Here is a 19,282-nt window from a genome sequence, read left to right on the forward strand (position 1 = left end):
CCTAAGCCCAGCCCTGCAGATATCAACCTGTTGCAGGGGAGCCCTTTAGGCCCCTCAAGTCACTCAGCTCATGTGCAGTAGGGGAGGACTGACAAGAAGTTCAGAAGTGTCTGAGTTGCACTTAGCTTACTGAAGGCTCATGGGTTAAACCCACCCGACTACCTCCTGAAAACCCTGCTCTTAGCTGAGGCTTGGCCAGATGCCCACCCTCCGTTTACAGTGCCAAACTACTGTCAGGAGGAGCTGGAAGGGTGGCCACTGATTGCTTTTCAGGTAGTAGAGGAAAAAGTTGACATTTTGTCTTCCTAGTGCTTGGAAAGGAAGGCGATCATTTATAAGAACCTCATCTGGCTGTGGCCTCCATCAGTGGGATGGACACAAGCCAGTGAACAGCTCAACATAAGCCATATTAAAAGAATTTGGAATGAGCAAAGAGAAGATTCCAGATGTTGATACTTTCAATAATTCATGAGTTATAACAGTCTGTAAGCAATAAATTTCACTAAATATATCTATGATATAACTGCTTAAGATATTGGCAAAAATAACAACCATCGATTTTATTGGTTTACAATTTGACATATTAAAAATAACAATTCCACTGTTTGACATGGATAGTACACAGGATTGGTATTATTTTTAGAACAAACACACAATCATCACCCTTGAGTTCACGGATATGGACAACATCTGAAAGAAAGACCTCCACAAAATACTCATTCTTCACTCGATTCCAACAACTGAGGCTCACCTCTAGTCCAAAGACAGCAACTGAGATTACTAAAGCACTACTTCTCTTGAGAGGTTAAGCACACTTACAATCTCACCTAACTATCTCATGCTTGAAATCTTCTAGCAGTTTCAAAGAACACATGTGCAGACTTGTGTGCTGGCAGCCCAATGGCTCTATGACAGTGTCGGCTGTGAGGTGGGGAGATGTCACAGGCACTCTTGGGAACAACTAAATTACAGCTCAGGCATCTGAGCTCAGGGGGCCACTACTGTTATGACCAAGAAAACCCCGGTCTTTATGTGGCTGAGAGATGACAGGAGCGCAGCCCTGGAGAGCTGGTAAGGTGAAAGAACAGTATCCACACACAGCCATTTCTTAATTCTCCAGAATCCCACTAAGGTATCTGTTTTGTCTACTGTGCTTTTCTCTGTTTCTTCTTGGGGAAAGGAAGAAGGCACAGGCCCACGGTGCAAAGGAACAGCGAAGGAAGCAATGACGGATCCGTGCTCTGACACAAACACATGGCAGCGTTTCTTTTCAAAAACCCTCTTGCTGTAAACCACACAGAAATGTAAGATAAAATACAGCAAAACTCCTTTTCAACCTGCAGCTGAGGTCACAAGAAAAAAAGAAATCCTAGAGGCCAGGAACAAAGTGGAGACAGGGGAGTGGAAGGCAGCTACTGGGCACAGGAGCATCACAGGGCAATGATGGCCGGTGCAATGATGATGCTCAGCGTCAGTGCCTTTGAGGCCAGGGAGAGTGGGGAGGAGGAGTCTTGGACACAAACAACATAACACACTCCACCTTCTGGGTCTGAGCTTGGGTTGGTGTCAGAGGTCTCCTTGGGGAAGTTTAGTGGATAACAGTCTTTCATGGAGGTTTGGATGCAACAGTCTATGTGAAGGAACAGCTAGATACTGCACGTGAGGGGCTGAGGTCGGAGTGTGATTTATCTCTTTGCTTCACCTAGAGCACCTGAAGCAGCATTAACTCCTTAAATAGCCATTGACAATAAAGAAATGAATGAAGTGAAGTAAACTGAACAAGGAAGACTCTAGAAAATACCTTCTTTGCCCAAGTTGTAACAATTACACACACACACACACACACACACACACACACACACACACAAACACACACACACAGAATCCAGAAAACTGAAGAAGCAGAAAATAAATGTCTCAGATTCTTCAAGACATAAAAGGCACTAAAGGGAGTCAGGCAGGTTCAGAGTTTAAGGTCAGTCTATATAGTGAGACACTGTTTTAAAAATAAAAACATAAGGGCCAAGCAGACAGATTTGACTACAGCAACCAAATGAACTTCTACAAATAACCACTGAAGTTTAAATCACAACAGATAGATAAAGTGGTAAAAACACTATCCAGCACAGATTTACAAAATGTGGAAACCCAGGAAACAGAACAGAATAAGAACAGAAGGTAAAGGCAGAACAAAAAAGTTGCACATGAATTTACCAGGACTCCAAAAGGGATAACTAAGAAATACAGACGTATACCATTCATAGAATAGATGAATGGGAACCTTCCAAGATAACCAACAATAAAAGGTCAGGTTAAAGGAGAAAACAGCCTCCAAAGCCAGGAAGCACCGGCAGCCTACTCAGACGGGAGCCCATATGGGACTCAAAACAAAGGGTGCAAACTTGAAAAGTATAAGGGTATTGACAGCTGGGAGAGCCACGACTTCCCTCATGACACAGAAGAAAAGGAAACGATAACAAGGCACTGAAAACACCGGAAGAAGCCTGTGATCCATGCCAGCATCACAACACCAGGACAAACTGTGGGTTGAAACACCTCCTTGGGTGCAACAACCCTTTCACATGGGTCACGTATACGATATCCTGCATATCATATATTTACAGTATAATTAATAACAGTAGCAAAATAACTTCATGGTTGGGGTCACCACACATGAGGAACTGTATTGAAGAGCTGCAGCATTAGGAAGGGTAAGACCCACGATAGAAAGTTCAGGAATACACCTGTTCATACAGATGGGAAAATGCAACCATGATAAAATGTTTACACTGAGGAATGTAGGTAAGGAGTATGTAAAAACTGCTACTTCTAAAAACTTCAATTCTGAACTGTACCAAACAAACAAACAAAAACATGCTGGGGATACAGCTCAGGGGTATAACATTTACCTAGGACATACAAGGCCTATATGTGGAAGCATACATCTATAGTCCCAGGGCTCGTGGGTCGGAGACAAAAGAAACATTTATGTCCAAGGTGAGTCTCAAAAAAAAATGATGAGCAAAGAATCAGACCAATAATGAATGACATAGCAAAGCAAAATCAATCAATCAATTGATCAATCAATCAATCAATCAATCAATCAATGCTATGCTTCCCAAGAGTGAAGACAAGAAGACTCAGATATGAGAACTACCTGGACGCATTCAATAAGAACAGTTAGTCAAAATCCCTTAAACCTAAGGCACAGACAGGTCAATATCATCCCCAACCAGGCTTTGGGGAGAGAAGTTTATTCTACAGGGCAAACAAATCTGAGAGAGTCCAGACTCAAAGTTCCCAAGACCAAGAGACAGGGTGTGATGGCTGTTCCTGGTTGTCATCCTGACTATATCTGTAAAGAACTACAACACAGAAATGGAGGGCACACACATGTGAGAGACTTCCTGCTTGGTCAAAAGTGGGTGGATCCACTCCTAGTCAAGTCTAGTCCAGTCTAGACTTTTGAGGCAGGAAGACATAGGCCTTAAATCCAAATCTTAGGGCAGGAAGCTCCGTCTTTAATAGAGCTACACCTTCTGCTGGAAGTCTATCTGAGGACATAACAGAAGGAAGAAGCATTTGCTTCTTGCCTGCTTGGCAGTAGAGCCTACGTTTTCCAGATTCCAGCATATGAAGAAGACTGGCTGAGACCTCCAGCCAATCTTCAGTAGGACTGAACAACTATTAACAACTATCAAATTCTTGGATGGGGGGGTAAATTACTCTATAAGTTCTATGACTCTAGAGAACCCCGAGTAATACAGAGGGCAAGGTACCATCTACAGAATGAAGGGTGAGGACGGCCTCCCTCCCTTACTCAGCTCTCAAATGCTTGGGGCCCACACTTATTCATCTTTTCTCTGACTCTCACCCTGGGGCACCAAGATAAGTCCAGAACAATAAACTGGTCTACGAGAAATAAGCATTAGCACCAACACTTAGACAAATGCCTGGGTCCCCACCTTCCTCACTGCAGCCCACCACTGCCAAAGCTCATCCAAGCCCAGACCTTCCAACCAGCTTTCTGAGTCCCACTCACAAGAGCTTATGCCACCACTGACCAGGAGCTTAAAGAAAGCTTTCACTACAAAAGAGCAAATAAAAAGAAAAGAACAAATAAATACAATCACAAACAATATTTGCAGAGATGGAAAATAATGTGTCCTTAAAATAACCAATATGAAAGATGAGTTTGAAATAAAACTTTGTTGGTTTTTTTAATCAAAAGAAAAGTTAAAATATAAAGAAAGGAAATGTCCCCGAAATGAGAACAGAAAGATCGGGCCTGGAAGGAAAAGCAGTAGAGCCACACTGCTTGTTTACCTTCCAGGTGACAGGTGCCGCAGAGAGAAACGAGAGGACAGAAGAAAATAACAAATGATATTCTAGAAGAAAATGCCTCTTCACTGAAAAGCATGGATTTCAAGCTTGAAAGAGCTCGAATCAGCATTGTCGGCACAAACAGTCATGTGAGGGCACATTATCCTAAAATTTTTAGAACACAGAAGTTGCCAAGAGTTGGGGAAAGCTAACATTAAAAGCCAAGAACTAAAATGTTTCTCTTTCTGAGATTACATGGAAGACAGGAGACAACAGAGCAAGTATTTCGAACTTCTGAGTAAATCTGCCGCTACCGCTACCACAATTCTGAGTCCAAGCACTCACCACAGGGGAAGTAAGTACATCTCCAGATACACAAGGTGACTGAGGATTATCTCCCTCTCCTGTATACTGCTGTAAGCAGCTCTTTGGAAGAAAGAAACCAGAAAAAGAGAGACGCTAGGCCCTGGAACAGGAAACAACACAAAGCAGAGAGACAAGAGAAATCTAGAACGGCAGAGGATCCTGACAACAGCTAAGACCTAAAGAGGACCCACCATGCTACAGGAGACAGGGCTCGGAAGCCAAAGAACGGAGGCTGGTCCTTACCTGAGCTGTCCATCTTACTGTCTCAGCTAGAGTGGTTAGAGAAAACCATCTGCAATAGAGCCAAACAAAGTAAAAGGGGAAAATAGCTATTAAGTCCCAGGAAAAGAGGGTCTTGTACTCATCATAGTCTTGTTTACACACAAGGTAAAAAACATCTTAATGAAAAGTGATGACCCATTAGTGCTGGTCATACACACACACACACACACACACACACACACACACACACACACACACACAGGGAAAATGGAGAGAATGGGAGAAAAAGCACCAATCTGGACAAAGTGGAAAAGATGTCTCCACAGGAGAGATTTAAAAATTCCTCTATGAGTATTTTGTATGGAAGCAGGAAGACAACCAGAGGGAGTGAGAAGTGAGAGCAGTTGCCACAGGAACAGGCTCCAGTTTTTATGTGACTACTTAATTGCATGTGTGAAATAACACTATTTTTTAAATAATAAAATAAATAAATATTGCAGAGAGAGAGAGAGAGAGGAAGGGCTGGGATAAAAATCAAGTGTCAGACTCTAGCCATTACAACAATGACAATCTGGTTATGAGAAAATCTCAAATATTACTTTGGAGATCTTAAAACATGTTCTGGGATTCCTGAGGCAGACCTGGAAGGAGCCTGGCATGGCTCCTGAAGGCCAGGGATCTGCTGTGCTCATGCTAACAACTCGTTCAGGGCAGCCAGCCTGTCTCCTGTTCATCTGCTGCAGGTCAAGTCTCCACACATTCCAAAACATCATTCCCCTTGCTCCCTTCGCACGTGCTGTGCAGTGCCAAGAGGCAGTGGGGTTTGATTCATAAATGCTGAGACCCTCAGAGTGGACTATATATTCTAAGTTAAGAATAGAGGCAGAGAATGGGAAATTCACCATGAGCCCTTCCCCTGCAGAAGATTTGATTGACACGGTTATGACCTCAGATACACCCCAAGTTTGCCTTTCATGTTCCTTATATACTTTCCCATTTAAGTCTAGCTTGGAGCCTGGGCCTTGCTGTCTTCCCTCTGACCAGAACCAGCCAAGATTCTTGCATCTTTCCTTCCATAGACCAAAGTTGGCTTTACCCTGCAGCTCTTCACAGAAAAGTCTAGAATTTAAGGTAGTCTACTAGACCACTTATGCAAACACTTCCCAATTCATGATATACATCTAAAAACAATACAATTAAAAAATGTACTTAAAATGCAAACTAAGTTACTGAATTTCATATGTATTTTTGTCTTATCTAGGCAGTAGGAGGGAAAGGATCCTAGAATCAGCCTTGGAAGGCCCCTTGGGGAAAAAAACAGGCCCTCAAATCCCAGAGGTTGTATTATAACACAACCAAGAAGTTAAAGGGCAGAGCTAAGTTGAACTAGGCATTTGATAAACTGGCGTCTTTCCCACTTGAGAGTTCTGCTTCAAGCATCTGACCATCCTTCCTGGGCTGCTGAGTAATTACTGCCTGTTGGAATTTACAGCTAAGTGATCTTTCCAGAACAACCACAGCCACTGTGAGCGAGAGCCATCTGGAAAGCTGAGTATATGCAGCTTTCAGCTGTAGATGATGCAGTGACAGACAGGCCTCTGAATTCCTAACCTAAACCCTGAAGAGCAAATGGAGGGTGGAGGTGAAGAGAGACAAACCTCTTTAACAGTCAATGAACTAGGATGTGGAGATTAAGTCAAACTCCACATCAAAACATGGTCCTTGAGTCGGCAGCATCATACATTAGACCTAAGGCCTGGGAACCTGCTATTGGGGTGGATGAGCAGAACTCTATATTAAAACACCTCACATGTGCCCAACTGAGCCCACGCTGGCAATAAATTTGTGAATTTACTGGCCAAGAGCTCTCATGAAACATTTCAAAGTGTAGACAGTCCCTGGCACTTTCTATATCCAAACTTTGGGTCCTGTCAGAGGCTGACAGGAAGTCCCCATACTTAGATAATCCTGCTTTATCTGCAGGTAAGTCATCCCTCCAGCTGATTTCATTAGGACAAGCTTTTGTTTTTCCATCTTACCCTTATAAGGTTACACACTTTAAGCAGCCTCCCCAAATTCCTCATTTTTATCAATAGCTGTGATAAGAATGCATATTTTTCTTCTGTGTTCCAGGTCTAATGTCTTAGTTAGGGTATATATTGCTGTGATAAAACATTGTGATCAAAACCAACTTAGGGAAGAAAAGGTTTGTTTTCAGTTGTAGTCCATTATGGAGGGAAGTCAGAAAAAGAACTGAAGGCGGGAACTAAGGCAGAGGCCATGAAAAAGTGTTGCCTGCTGGCTTGCTCCCCATGACTTGCTCAGCCTGCACCCAGGACCACCAGCCTAGGGGGTGACACTACCCATGGTGAGCTGGACCCTCCCATATCAATCATTAATCAAGAAAATGTAATATAGGCTTGCCAACAGGCTAAGGTAGGGTATTTTCTTTTCTAAAATGGTTGACATAAAACTAGCCAGCTTATCTGACATAGTAAAGGCAGAAAAGAAAAGAGAAGGCAATTTTTCCTAGTGTTATTGATGATTAAAACTTGAAGAAAATATCTATGAGTGAATAAAATCACAACACTGATAAGATGGAATAAAAATCACTTTATAGACAAATAATGAAGAAATTTACAATTTTAAGAGGACATTACTTTTGATGTTTTAAAGGAATGTTATTGACACATTCGGTTTTGTTGGTATGTGCTAGGAATTCAAATGCAACATAATAAATACACTCTCTGTCTTGGTCTCGGTCTCCATTTATATCCTTCAGCATCTCACATATCTGAGATCAGACATCCGAATGATATCTGGAGAGAAGCCTGGCTGCCTGGGCAGCCCAGAAACGGTTGCAAGGATAGTGAGGCAGGAAGCAGGGGCTTAGGGAAATGATGGTGTTTTGCTGGTAAGTGCAAAGGCAGAATAAGATCAGTGCGTAGACAAACAGAAAAGGTAAAAGACACAGGAAGCTCTGAGATGAGCTAAGACAATTCAGGATAAAAACATACATCCTTTTATTTATTTATGATGTATGTGTGTATGTATATGTATGTATGTATGTATGTATTTTATGTATATGGGTACTTTGTATGTACATCTGCACATTACAAGGCATCGGATCCCATGGGGCTATAGTTATAGATGGTGCCACATGTGGTTGCTGAGAACTAAACTCAAGACCTCTACAAGAACAGCCAGTGCTCTTAAATGCTAAGCCATCTCTCCAGCCCCCAGCCTCTCTGTATTCTTTCTTTTTAAGACAACTTTTGATGTGTGTGTGTGTGTGTGTGTGTCTGTGTGTGTGTGTGTGTCTGTGTGTGTGTGTGTGTCTGTGTGAGACGTAATTTTTGGTTAGGCATATTTTTTCAAGTTTTAATCAGTAATAACACTAGGAAATATTCAGGAGTATACATGCACACAGATTTGTGTAGAGGCCAGGGATCCGCCCCCAGCTCTGGGATCCTCGGTGACCACACATGGCTTTTTCACGGGGTTTAGGGGATTGTACCCTGGTCCTCACTTTACTGTTTGAACTCTCTCTCCATCCCTATTTGCCTCTTAACCAGCCTGAGCTCAGTGAGAAGTCCTTTCCCAAGCACAGTCTCTAACCGAGGCAGATATGCTATTTCCAAGTAGTGGTCAAGGCCCCCTGTAGCAAACCCTCGAAGGCTCTGAGAGTGGAACACAGTGCAACTGGCCTCACCCTATTGATTAGAACAGTGAGGTACCTGGTGATGAATGCTCCAGGAGGCCACCCCTCACTGTCTGTCACCCACAAGCCATAACCATTTCCATGTTGAATGGAGACAGCTGTATCTATCCAAAATCCAGCTTTCACCTCTCATTCCCCTGTCTGAGCATGCACAGAGCAGACAGGAGACCAGCAGCACACCTTTGAGCATCCCAGAGCATCCTTGATTTACTGACCACAATCCACACCTACTCCCACCTCGGGTGTCTGACATTGTAAATTTGCTGGAATCTAGAGGAGACACTCCCCTGCAGGCCTGGCTCAGAGTAATCTCATCTAGAGTCAGTTAAATATTCCTGAGGGGAGGGAGAAGTCAACTACACATGAATCATTGCTGCGCAGCCTCCCACCTACTGCTTCCACTGAGGAAGTGAGCAGCCCTGGGCTGTAAATCAGGGATCTCGTCACCTGCCTGACTACAGAGGTGATGAACACCAAAGTGTCCTGAACAGGTTTTTAAGGAAGAACCAAATGACAAATATCAAACACATTTCTGGATGTGCACCTAGATTTACGTAGTCATGCTCTTACCAGGCTTTAGGTCCCACACTTTGACCATCTGCCTTGAGTCAAAGCATATCCATTCTAACCACACTTCCACATTTCCCTCAGTCTATGAGAACTGAAGCTCCAATTATTTACTCTTGGAGCTCTAGATAGCACACAGGGTGACGTCCTTAATTCCCAGACAGTCTGTGATGAGCACATGTGAGACTCTTCGGGTCAAACCTACTTCAGGAGTTAGGTCCCACACTGAGGAATTCCGTGACTCCCATGGGGACTCAGTGGCAGTGTGAGCCCACGTCCTTACTCCTTTACACAACCTGTCACTTAGGTGACTCGCACAGGCCACAGGCATTATGTATGCACCTTGAGACTTTACAGAGCACATCTATCACTCCCCCTACATTCTAAGCAGGTGGTATGTGGGGGATGACCAAAATAATGGTTATCACACTGGCGTGTGAGTCCTGCAGCTGCTCAAACCTCACAGGAAATCGGACTTCCATGTATGCTAGGCAACGGAGAGAAGCAGATTCCACACTTTCAGAGTTTGTGTTTCCTGCTTGGGAGGTCTTCAAGGCCTTGTGGAGGAAGGGTGTGTGTGCAGGTCCCTAAGAGGAGCCAATGGCAAAGAAAGGCACACTGGGCTACGGAGGAGCAACAGGTGGGCACACTGGAAGGAAGTTAACTTGGGCCATAATGTAGAACTCCTCAAAGTGAGCAGGAGAGAGGGTAGGAAGGCAGACGAAAGTCAGACTGAGAAAGCCCCTCAGAATAAACAATATCTCTGGCTCACTAGGGAGAACAATCAATCTCCCCCAACATGGCTCCAATCCACCTGGACTAATTCTTCTCCTGGTTTCCTCAAGTTGTCTCAATGCTGTCCCATTGCCATACACACCAGCCCAGCCCTCCACACTGCTGTGAACCAGCCCTCCACACTGGAGCCCGCTGGCCCTCCACACTGGTGTGAACCCGCCCTCCACACTGGTGTGAACCAGCCCTCCACACTGGAGCCCACTGGCCCTCCACACTGGTGTGAACCAGCCCTCCACACTGGAGCCCGCCGGCCCTCCACACTGGAGCCCGCCGGCCCTCCACACTGGAGCCCGCCGGCCCTCCACACTGGAGCCCGCCGGCCCTCCACACTGGAGCCCGCCGGCCCTCCACACTGGAGCCCGCCGGCCCTCCACACTGGAGCCCGCCGGCCCTCCACACTGGAGCCCGCCGGCCCTCCACACTGGTGGTTTCCTACCGTGTATCCAGACCACTGACACCTCAGTTAAGCTAGAGATACTTTGTGACCCCGTCCTCCTCAGGCTTTATCTCCTTCCTTACAAAAGCTTCCTCTTTCTGCTACAGTGACCTTTTGGCTCCTGAATCCCCTGTTCCCATGTCTGTCTGTACTTCCATTTGCTGAAGAGGCTCTTTGATGCACTGTATGTTTTGACACAGTTATCAAAACATAAATGGTTATCTATTCTATTCCACTAGAATGCGTGTCAGTTTTTCTGCCAGTCTCACGTTGTTTCCACCACGGCTCAGTGGTATGACCTGAAATCACGTACTACATACATGTAATATGTCTGGCACTGGTTTCTGTGTTTAGGATTTTTTTCAGCTATCTGTGGGGTTTTTGTGCTTCCATGTGAATTCTAGGAATCTTTTATTTCTTTTCTCTAGTGTGTGGAGCCTTTATTGCCTTTGGATTCCATTAGGTAATGCTCCAGTCTACGAGTATCAGCGTGATTCCCTTGTCTAGTGCCCTCTTCTCCCGTCAGTACCCTCAGATGACACTACAGAGGCCTTTCCCCTCCTTGGTCAGGGTACCCCAGGTTTCCTTGTGCACATATTTATTGACTGAAGCTATTGTGAAAGAAAAGTTTTTCTCTTTTGGGAAGTTAGTAACTGAGACATAGAAAAGCTTTTTGTTTTTGTATGTTGATTTTGAACCCTGTCACTTTGCTGGAAATATTTATGTGACCTAAGAGCTTTCCAGTGTATCCACAGACTCTTTTAAGTAGGGTCACAGTATCGGCAAATGGGGACAGTTTTCTACCTTGTCCCTTTGGCTTCTGTCTTGCATTATAGCTTTCGTTCTAGTGAACACAAGTGAAGAGTGAGTGCCTATCTTGCTCAGGGTTAGGGACATACTCCTAGGCTGTCCCTTTTTGGCATAACACTGGCTGGCTCTTTGCCTCCAGAAGCCTTTACTATATTGAGGTAACTTCTCTCTACTCCTATTTCCTTCAGGACTTTTATCATGAAGCCATGTGAACTTTGTCAAATGCCTTTCCCTTATTCACTGAGATCAGTGTGATTTCTGTCTTGAAGTCTATTCATCTGGTGTGTAGTGTTTGTTTGTTCGTGAATGTTGAACTAACCTTGCATCCCTGGGATGAGACCAAGTTTGTTGTGATATATGATATTAATGTCCTCTTGAATTTGGTTTGTAAATATTTTGTTGTTGTTGTTGTTGTTGTTGTTGTTGTTGTTTTAATCCAGCCATGGAAGTTGGTCTACAGTTTTGTGTGCTTATCTGATTTGGTATCGGGATAATACTGGCTTCACAGAATGCTTGGTGGCGTTCCTTCACTTTCAATTTTCTGTGTGAGCTCTTCCTTAAAGTGTTTATAAATTGGGAGCCCCCAAAGTTCATCTGAGACAGTGGCATTTAAACACCCTCTTCCTGAGTAATTCACGTTCCTTTCACCCCAATGGTTCATGCAGCTAGCACAGGAACCCACTTACCACAGCAGGAGGGTCATTCCACTCTTCATAGGAGATGGCTGCATATGGATAGATCCTGTCATTGATGATCTGTAGGGTGGCCAGGGCGATGGCTTTAATGGACTGAAAGTACGCCTCCCAGAACCATCGTGCCTACAAAGAAAGAAACAAGATGCAGGTAAGCTGGTGACATGTCACTAAAGCACTTGCCAAATAAGCATGAATGAGGACTTGAATTTGGATTCTCAGAATATATGTAAATGTGAGGCGGACAAGTAACCCTACACATAATCCTAGGATCAGAAACTGAAGATAGGAGATCCATGTAGCAAGCTGGCTAACAAGACTGGTCATATCAGTAAGCTCTAGGACTGACTGAGAGACCCTGCCTCAAAGAATATGGTAGAAAAACAATGAAGAATGATCCCTCATCTCAACCTTGTGCCTTCTTATGTACACATGCAAGCACACACACAAGCATACTACACACATGAAAATGGATGAAAACCATTAGATATGACATATATAGACTATGTTAGAAGTCTTGTGTGCATAGATAAATGAATGTCTATGTCTATGCAAACTTCCAAGGACAGCCCTGCTAAGGCAAGGAACATTCCAGCACCTCAGATACCCTATGCCACATCTAGCCAGCATCTCACTCCTTTAAAGGCACCCATGATGCAGATTTCCCTCATGTTTGCTCTTGAATACCATGCAATTGGCATCAAATGATGTTTACTTTCTTGTCACAAATTTATTTGGTGTCACTTGGAATAAATTATGTTCTGGAATCAAGGTGTGGCTGGCTGGCCTCACAGAATGAACTGAAAGCACGCTCTCTCTCTCTATATATATATATATTTTCTTGAGGAATTTAATGCAAATTTGCCATCACTTTTCTTCTTTGAAAGGGTTTAGAAGAAACAACTGGAGTAGGTTTCTATTGAGTATATATGTCAAGGTTTTATTTGTCATTTTTCCTTCTTCATTTGAGACAGTGTCTCACGATGTAGCCCAAATTGGCCTTGAACTACCAAACCTCCTTTTTATTCTCCCAAATGCTAGGATGACAGGCACGTGTCCCCATGCCTGAAATCATTTTACTTTACTTGAGACAATATCTCATTCTGCAGCCTATACTTGCAATTCTCCTGTTTCAGCAGTCTCCGGTTCCAGGCTGTATGGCTTAAAGCTATTGATTTTTCTTTGCAGACATAGAATAATATGGATACAAGGTGTAAGCATAAAAAAAGGACCATTTTTCAAGTAAGGTCTTATCCCACTTAGACTGTTAGATTTCCTGAAGTAAAACTGTGAAATGAAGCCCCTTATTCCATCTTTAGCCTATCTGTGGGTTCTCTCTTGGTGCTTGTCTTTCTGACACATAGTCAATTTAAAGATTCATTTTAGAAAGAAAAATTTTGTTATATTTTTTCTTCATCATATTTTCTGGTTTTTTATTTCTTTTTAACATGTTTATCTGTTTTGTGTCTGTGATGTGCATGTGAATGTGCTATGGGAGAGAAGGTACATGTGTCAGGCAGAGGCCAGAGGAAGAAAGATGTCATGTGTCTGCCTCCGTCTCTCTACCTGTGCATGTGTGCACCTGAATGCTGGCCAAAGGCCAACTGTGGAACACAGCCTCTACCTCAAGATGCCTCCAGTCATTCCCCCGGCCCACAAATAGCAATTCACGTAGAGAGGAAGCAAGCTCTGCCAATAATCACATCTCAAGTGTCCCAGCCTGAGAATAAGTGGGCTTCTTAGGCTTAATTGCTTCTGCAGGACCTTGATGGTAAGAGCATAAGTTACAGCTCCACCAGGCCTGTCTGTCAGCTACCTGTCCACAAAGACGGGGAGGTTTCAGTCATGTGGTCTCCAAGAAAATATATGAGCTACCTTTCTACCTATCCTAGAAGTTTGAGTGCGGGAGACTGGCAGCCATATAGATCCTCCTGGTGGCTATATAGGGGAATTTAGTCAGGCAGAAATAGATCAGATCAATAAGATCTTGATTAGGCATTTAACCAGGTAGCACTAAGCCACTAGAGCATACAGACTTCATAGTATAAGATCAGCAAAATTCCCAACACTTACACACAAGAAACTCTGAGAGGGACAAGGCTGGACTGGCTCAGGACTATAAAGTACCCAGCTAGGGGCCTGGGGAGATGAGCCAGTGGGCAAAGTAGTGGCTGTGCACTCCTAAGGACTGGATTTGGAGCCCCAGCACCCAGGTAAAAGCCAGGCAGGTGTGATGGCCAGCTATAATCCCCCTCTCAGGAGGTGACATGGGATCCTGGATGAACTGGATGAACAGACTGAGTAGAAATCCGGAATTCTGGATTCAGCAAAAGACTGTCTCAATAAATAATGTGTTGACTGAGGACATGCATATATGTACAACACACAGGTACTATCATAAGCTAACAGGAACTCAGCTGAACTGGTTATTTCTGTTCATGTGTCAATTAAATACCAGGAGTGGTTCTGCTCTTCAGTAATGCCATGGCAAAGGGATGAGCAATTACTGGCTTGTTTAAGAACCAGTGCTGGGAGGGAGGGAATGACAGTGACAGGCAGCTGATGTGTTCTGCAGCTGTTAAACCTATCTGCTTCCCAAATCTGTAAGGTGAAGGTTACAATGTCTATCCTGTGGAGTTGAGAAGATTCTAGAAGCTGAGGTTTACAGAAACCATCCCTCAGGGCTGCAGTAAGCCAAGTATGTCTGCTCTCCACAACACATATACTATGGTTTGAAACACGAAGTGCCCCCTACAAGTTCATGTGTCAAACTTGTTGGCTCCCAGCAGGGGATTCTATTTCAGAAGGTTCTAGAAGCCTAAGAGGAAGAGCCTGGTTAGAGGAAACATCACTGAAGGCATTGAATAGCCCTTGAAAGCTATTCTGAGTCCTCAGTCCCCTCCTTATTTTCTTCTTGTCTACTATGAGGTGCAAAGCCTCCCCCTCCACACACTGTCACCATGATGCTCTATTTCTGCACTGGCTGACAGTGTGATGCAGTGCTAGCCCATGTCTTCTGCTGCTCCTGTAGTCCTACAGAGAACGACAAAGTCCTTTACACTAAGTCAGCTTTTCATTTTTCGCCCTTGAACTTTACTCATGCCTGGTGAACTGCAGACATGGTTGACTGCAGATGACACTTCAGGTGAATGACAACTAAGCAGAAAAGGCCAACATATAGTGACAGGGACAACGTATAGGATCCCCTGATTTGCTTTGCTTTACAGACTGTGAGGCAGCGTGAGGCAAGAGGAGCCTGGTCTCTCGAAAACTGCAGCGGTGCCCTGTTTGGACTGAGATTTCGTCAAAGGAACATCAGTTACGTTTAAAGCATGTGTGAGTGCTTTTCCTGCAGGTATGTCTGTGCACTATGTGTAGTAGTTTTCTAGGATTCCTGTGTTAATATAGCCCAAATTACTAGTTTTAATATGCACTATTATTTTATATAACACCAGGGACAAAAATATTTTTCAATTAAAATATGACACAGATCTAAAATTATAACACAATCTTTTTAACAACTTTATTTTAACAGAGATAAATATACAGATTTTAAAAGCATTTTTGTATAAAACTATATGAATATATTTTTGTCAGTACTTGATTTTTTTTAAAGGTTTGATAGTATGCATTGAAAACTTACTAGTTACAATGAGCATAAAGGACATGAGAAACAAAAAGTAACATGGAAATAGTCAAAGTTTTCTTGGTGTGTGAAGATTAAACATGATTTTTAATTACCAAAAATTGCCACAAGGCTGCATTCTTAGCTCTTGAATTATTAATGATTTAAGGTCTAGGTGTACCACACTCGGAGAGGGTGCTATACATTTTTTTTTTTTTTTTTCTAAGAAGGACTGAGGCATCCACATTTTGGTCTTCCTTCTTTTTGAGCTTCATATGGCCTGTGAGTTGTTTCTTGGATATTCAAAGCTATTTGGGTTAGTATCCAATTATCAGTGACTGCATATTATGTCTGTTCTTTTGTGACTGGGTTACCTCACTCAGGATGACTCTCTCTAGTTCCATTCACTTGCCTAGGAATTTCATAAAGTCTTTATTTCTAGTAGCCGACTAGTATGCCATTGTGTAAATGTACCACAATTTCTGTATCCATTCCTCTACTGAAGGAATAACAATGCAATCTTGATGTTAGAGATTTTTTTTCTCTTTTACTGGATATTTTCTGTTTTTATATTTCAAATGTTATCCCCTTTGCCCCCCACTCCCATCCCCCTTCGCCCTCCACTTGTTTCCTGGAAGGTGCTCCCTTTCCCAACCTCCCTCTCCACCTCAGTGCCTTGGCATTCCCTACACTGGGGAAACACGCCTTCACTGGACCAAAGGCCTCTTCTCCCATTGATGCCAGACAATGCCATCCTCTGCTACATATGTAACTGGAGTCATGGGTCTCTTCATGTGTGCTCATTGGTTGATGTTCTGGGAGTTCTGGAGGGTTTGGTAGGCTGATAATGCTATTCTTCCCATGGGGTTGCAGACCCTTTCAGATTTTTCAGTCCTTTCTCTAGCTCCTTCATTGCAGACACCATGTTCAGACCAATGGTTAGCTGCAAGCATTTTCAACTGTATCTGTATGACTCTGGCAGAGCTTCCAAGGAGGCAGCCATATCTGGCTCATGCCAGTAAGCACTTCTTGGCATCAGCAATAATGCTTGGGTTTGGTGGCTGGCTGCACATGGGGTGGATCCCTAGGTGAGGCAGTCTTTGAATGATCTTTTCTTCAATCCCTGCTCCTCTATTTGTCCTGGTATTTCCTCCCGTGAGTGTTTTGGTCTCCCTTCTAAAAGAGAGTGAGGCATCCACATTCTGGCCTTCCTTCTTTTTGAGCTTCATAACGTTTGTGAATTGTTTCTTGGTTATTCAGAGCTATTTGGGCTTGTATCTGCTTATCAGTGAGTACATACCATGAGTGTTCTTTTGTTACCTCACTCAGAATGATTGCTTCAAGTTCCAGCTTCTGGCTATTAGAAATAAGGCTGCTATGAACATGGTGGAGCATGTGTCCTTGTTAGATATTGGAGCGTCTTTTGAGTATATGCCCAGGAGTGGTATAGCTGGGTCTTCAGGTAGTACTATGTCAAATTTTCTGAGGAACCACCAGACTGATTTCCAGAGTGGTTGTACCAGCTTGCAATTTCACCAACAGTGGAGGAGTGTTGGTCTTTCTCCACATCCTCACCAGCATCTGCTGTCATCTGGGTTTTTGATCTTAGCCATTCTGACTGGTATGAGATGGAATTTCAGGATTGTTTTGATTTGCATTTCCCTGATGGCTAAAGATGCTCAACATTTCTTTAGGTGCTTCTCGGCCATTCGGTATTCCTCAGTTGAGAATTCTTTGTTTAGGTCTGTATCCCATTTTTTAATAGTATTATTTAATTCTCTGGAGTCTAACTTCTTGAGTTCTTTGTATATATTGGATATTAGCCCTCTATCAGATGTAGGATTGGTAAAGATCTTTTCCCATTTTGTCCTTTTGACAGCGTCCTTAGCCTTACATAAGCTTTGCAATTTCATGAGGTTCCATTTGTCAGTACTTGATCTTAGAGCATAAACCATTGGTGTTGTGTCCAGGAAAATTTCCCCTGTGCCTATGTGTTCAAGCTCTTCCCCACTTTCTGTTCTATTAGTGTCAGTGCACCTGGCTTTATGTGGACATCTTTGATCCAGTTGGACTTGAGCTTTGTACAAGGAGAAAAGAAAGGATGGATTTGCATTCTTCTGCATGCAGACTGCCAGCTGAACCAGCACCATTTGTTGAAGAGGCTGTCCTTTTTCCACTTTTTAGCTCCTTTGTCAAAGATCTAGTGACCATAAGTTGTGTGGGTTCATTTCTAGGTCTTCAATTCTGTTCCATTGATCAAATCCTGCCTGTCTCTGTACAATACCATGCAGTTTTTTGGGTTTTTTTTTTTTTTTTGTGTGTTTGTTTGTTTGCTTGTTTTTATCACTATTTGATAGTTTGAGGACTGGGAAGATGATTCCCCCAGAAGTTCTTTTATTGTTGAGAATAGTTTTTGCTATCCTGGCTTTTTGTTATTCCAAATGAATTTGCAAATTGCTCTTTCTTACCCTATTTCCAACCCAGGGAATCCAATGCTCTCTTCTGATCTCCTTGGTTACCTGTGTGCATTTAAATAAAACTCCAAAGGCAAAAGAGAAGGAAAAAGATATCAAACAAACCCAGAAACAGAACAGACACCCATGGTCTTCAATGTCTAGAGAAAAGGTCACACGGTGGGAGTCATGGAGTATGGAACTCCTGACTATCTGAGACTGTGAACAAGGCTGTGGATGTTGTTGGTAATGGTGTATGTATATGTGTGTGTTAGTTGACAGGAAAAAGGCATAAGGGAGTTTCTGTGGATAATGAAAATATTCTATTATCTTTTTTGTGATGACATACTATATACTTATCAAAACTTATGGAGATTTATATTTTATGGGAGTGAATTTAGTTTATTTAACTTGCAACTTTAATAAAATATATATGAGAAAAAGAAATGAAACAATAACAACACAGACAAAACAAAGTCGGCCATCTCTCCCAGCGTCAGTGTAAGCAGGACAAAGGAGGCTCTGCTCTGTGGCACTCATGGGCGTCCATGTGTGCCTCCCCAGGACTGGGATTTAAGGTGTGCACCACCAAAGAGATGAGGACAGATGATTTGAGCTCAGTGATTTGGTAATGATCATAATTTGGCAATGGTCATTCAAACCCATACAATGGGCATTCAAGACTGAGGCCTGGCTAAACTTCAGACTCTTCCAGAGTAGGTCATATAGATGACGAGTGACTGCAAGGACGGGGCTGGAATGGAGGAGGCTGTTAATGATAAGGATTGGCTACATGGGAACTCTGTATGTTCTACTCAACTTTGTTATGACCCTAAAACTGCTCTAAAACAAACATAATGAAAAAAAAGTATCCATACTTTGAGGTTCACATCTTCCTCAAAAGCATCTGAGGCTCTTAGTCACACAACACTCCATTCTCTGCGACCCCAGCACCTGCTCTGTCCCCCGGGACTGCAGGGGAGAACAAATGTAAGTTCTAGAGAAACTGACACTGGCATCAGGCCCACAGTGCAAACTCTGCCAACCCGCACAGGCAGACTTCTGAGAAAGGGCCTGGATGCTTCTAAGGCAGGGGCTTCCCTTGGCTCTCAAAGCTTCTGCACACTGGAGCCCCAAACTTCCCCTGGAGCAAAGCCCCAAGTGCCAGAAAACTGGAACAGAAACAGGAGATTTTAACCGTAATACCACAACCGTCTTTTCCCTGAAGCAACAGAGGACTGACTGGGCCCCACAGCAATGACTCTATTTTAA

General features: G+C 43.3%; 1 protein-coding gene across 3 annotated transcripts in view; it reads right to left on the reverse strand.

Moving 5' to 3' along the window:
- The window catches only part of EXT2 (exostosin glycosyltransferase 2), a 129,529-nt gene that overhangs the window by 51,283 nt on the left and 58,964 nt on the right, over positions 1–19,282 (reverse strand). For all 3 annotated transcript variants that reach the window (XR_013975384.1, XM_080931181.1, XM_080931180.1), the window contains exon 8: positions 11,927–12,058. Coding sequence is in view for 2 of the 3 variants with exons in the window: in XM_080931181.1 (XP_080787307.1) it covers positions 11,927–12,058 (132 nt within the window). In the remaining variant the exon portion in view is untranslated. The remainder of the gene's footprint in view (positions 1–11,926; positions 12,059–19,282) is intronic.

This window comes from Micromys minutus, assembly GCF_963924665.1.
Source record: "Micromys minutus genome assembly, chromosome: 17".
NCBI lineage: Eukaryota > Metazoa > Chordata > Mammalia > Rodentia > Muridae > Micromys > Micromys minutus.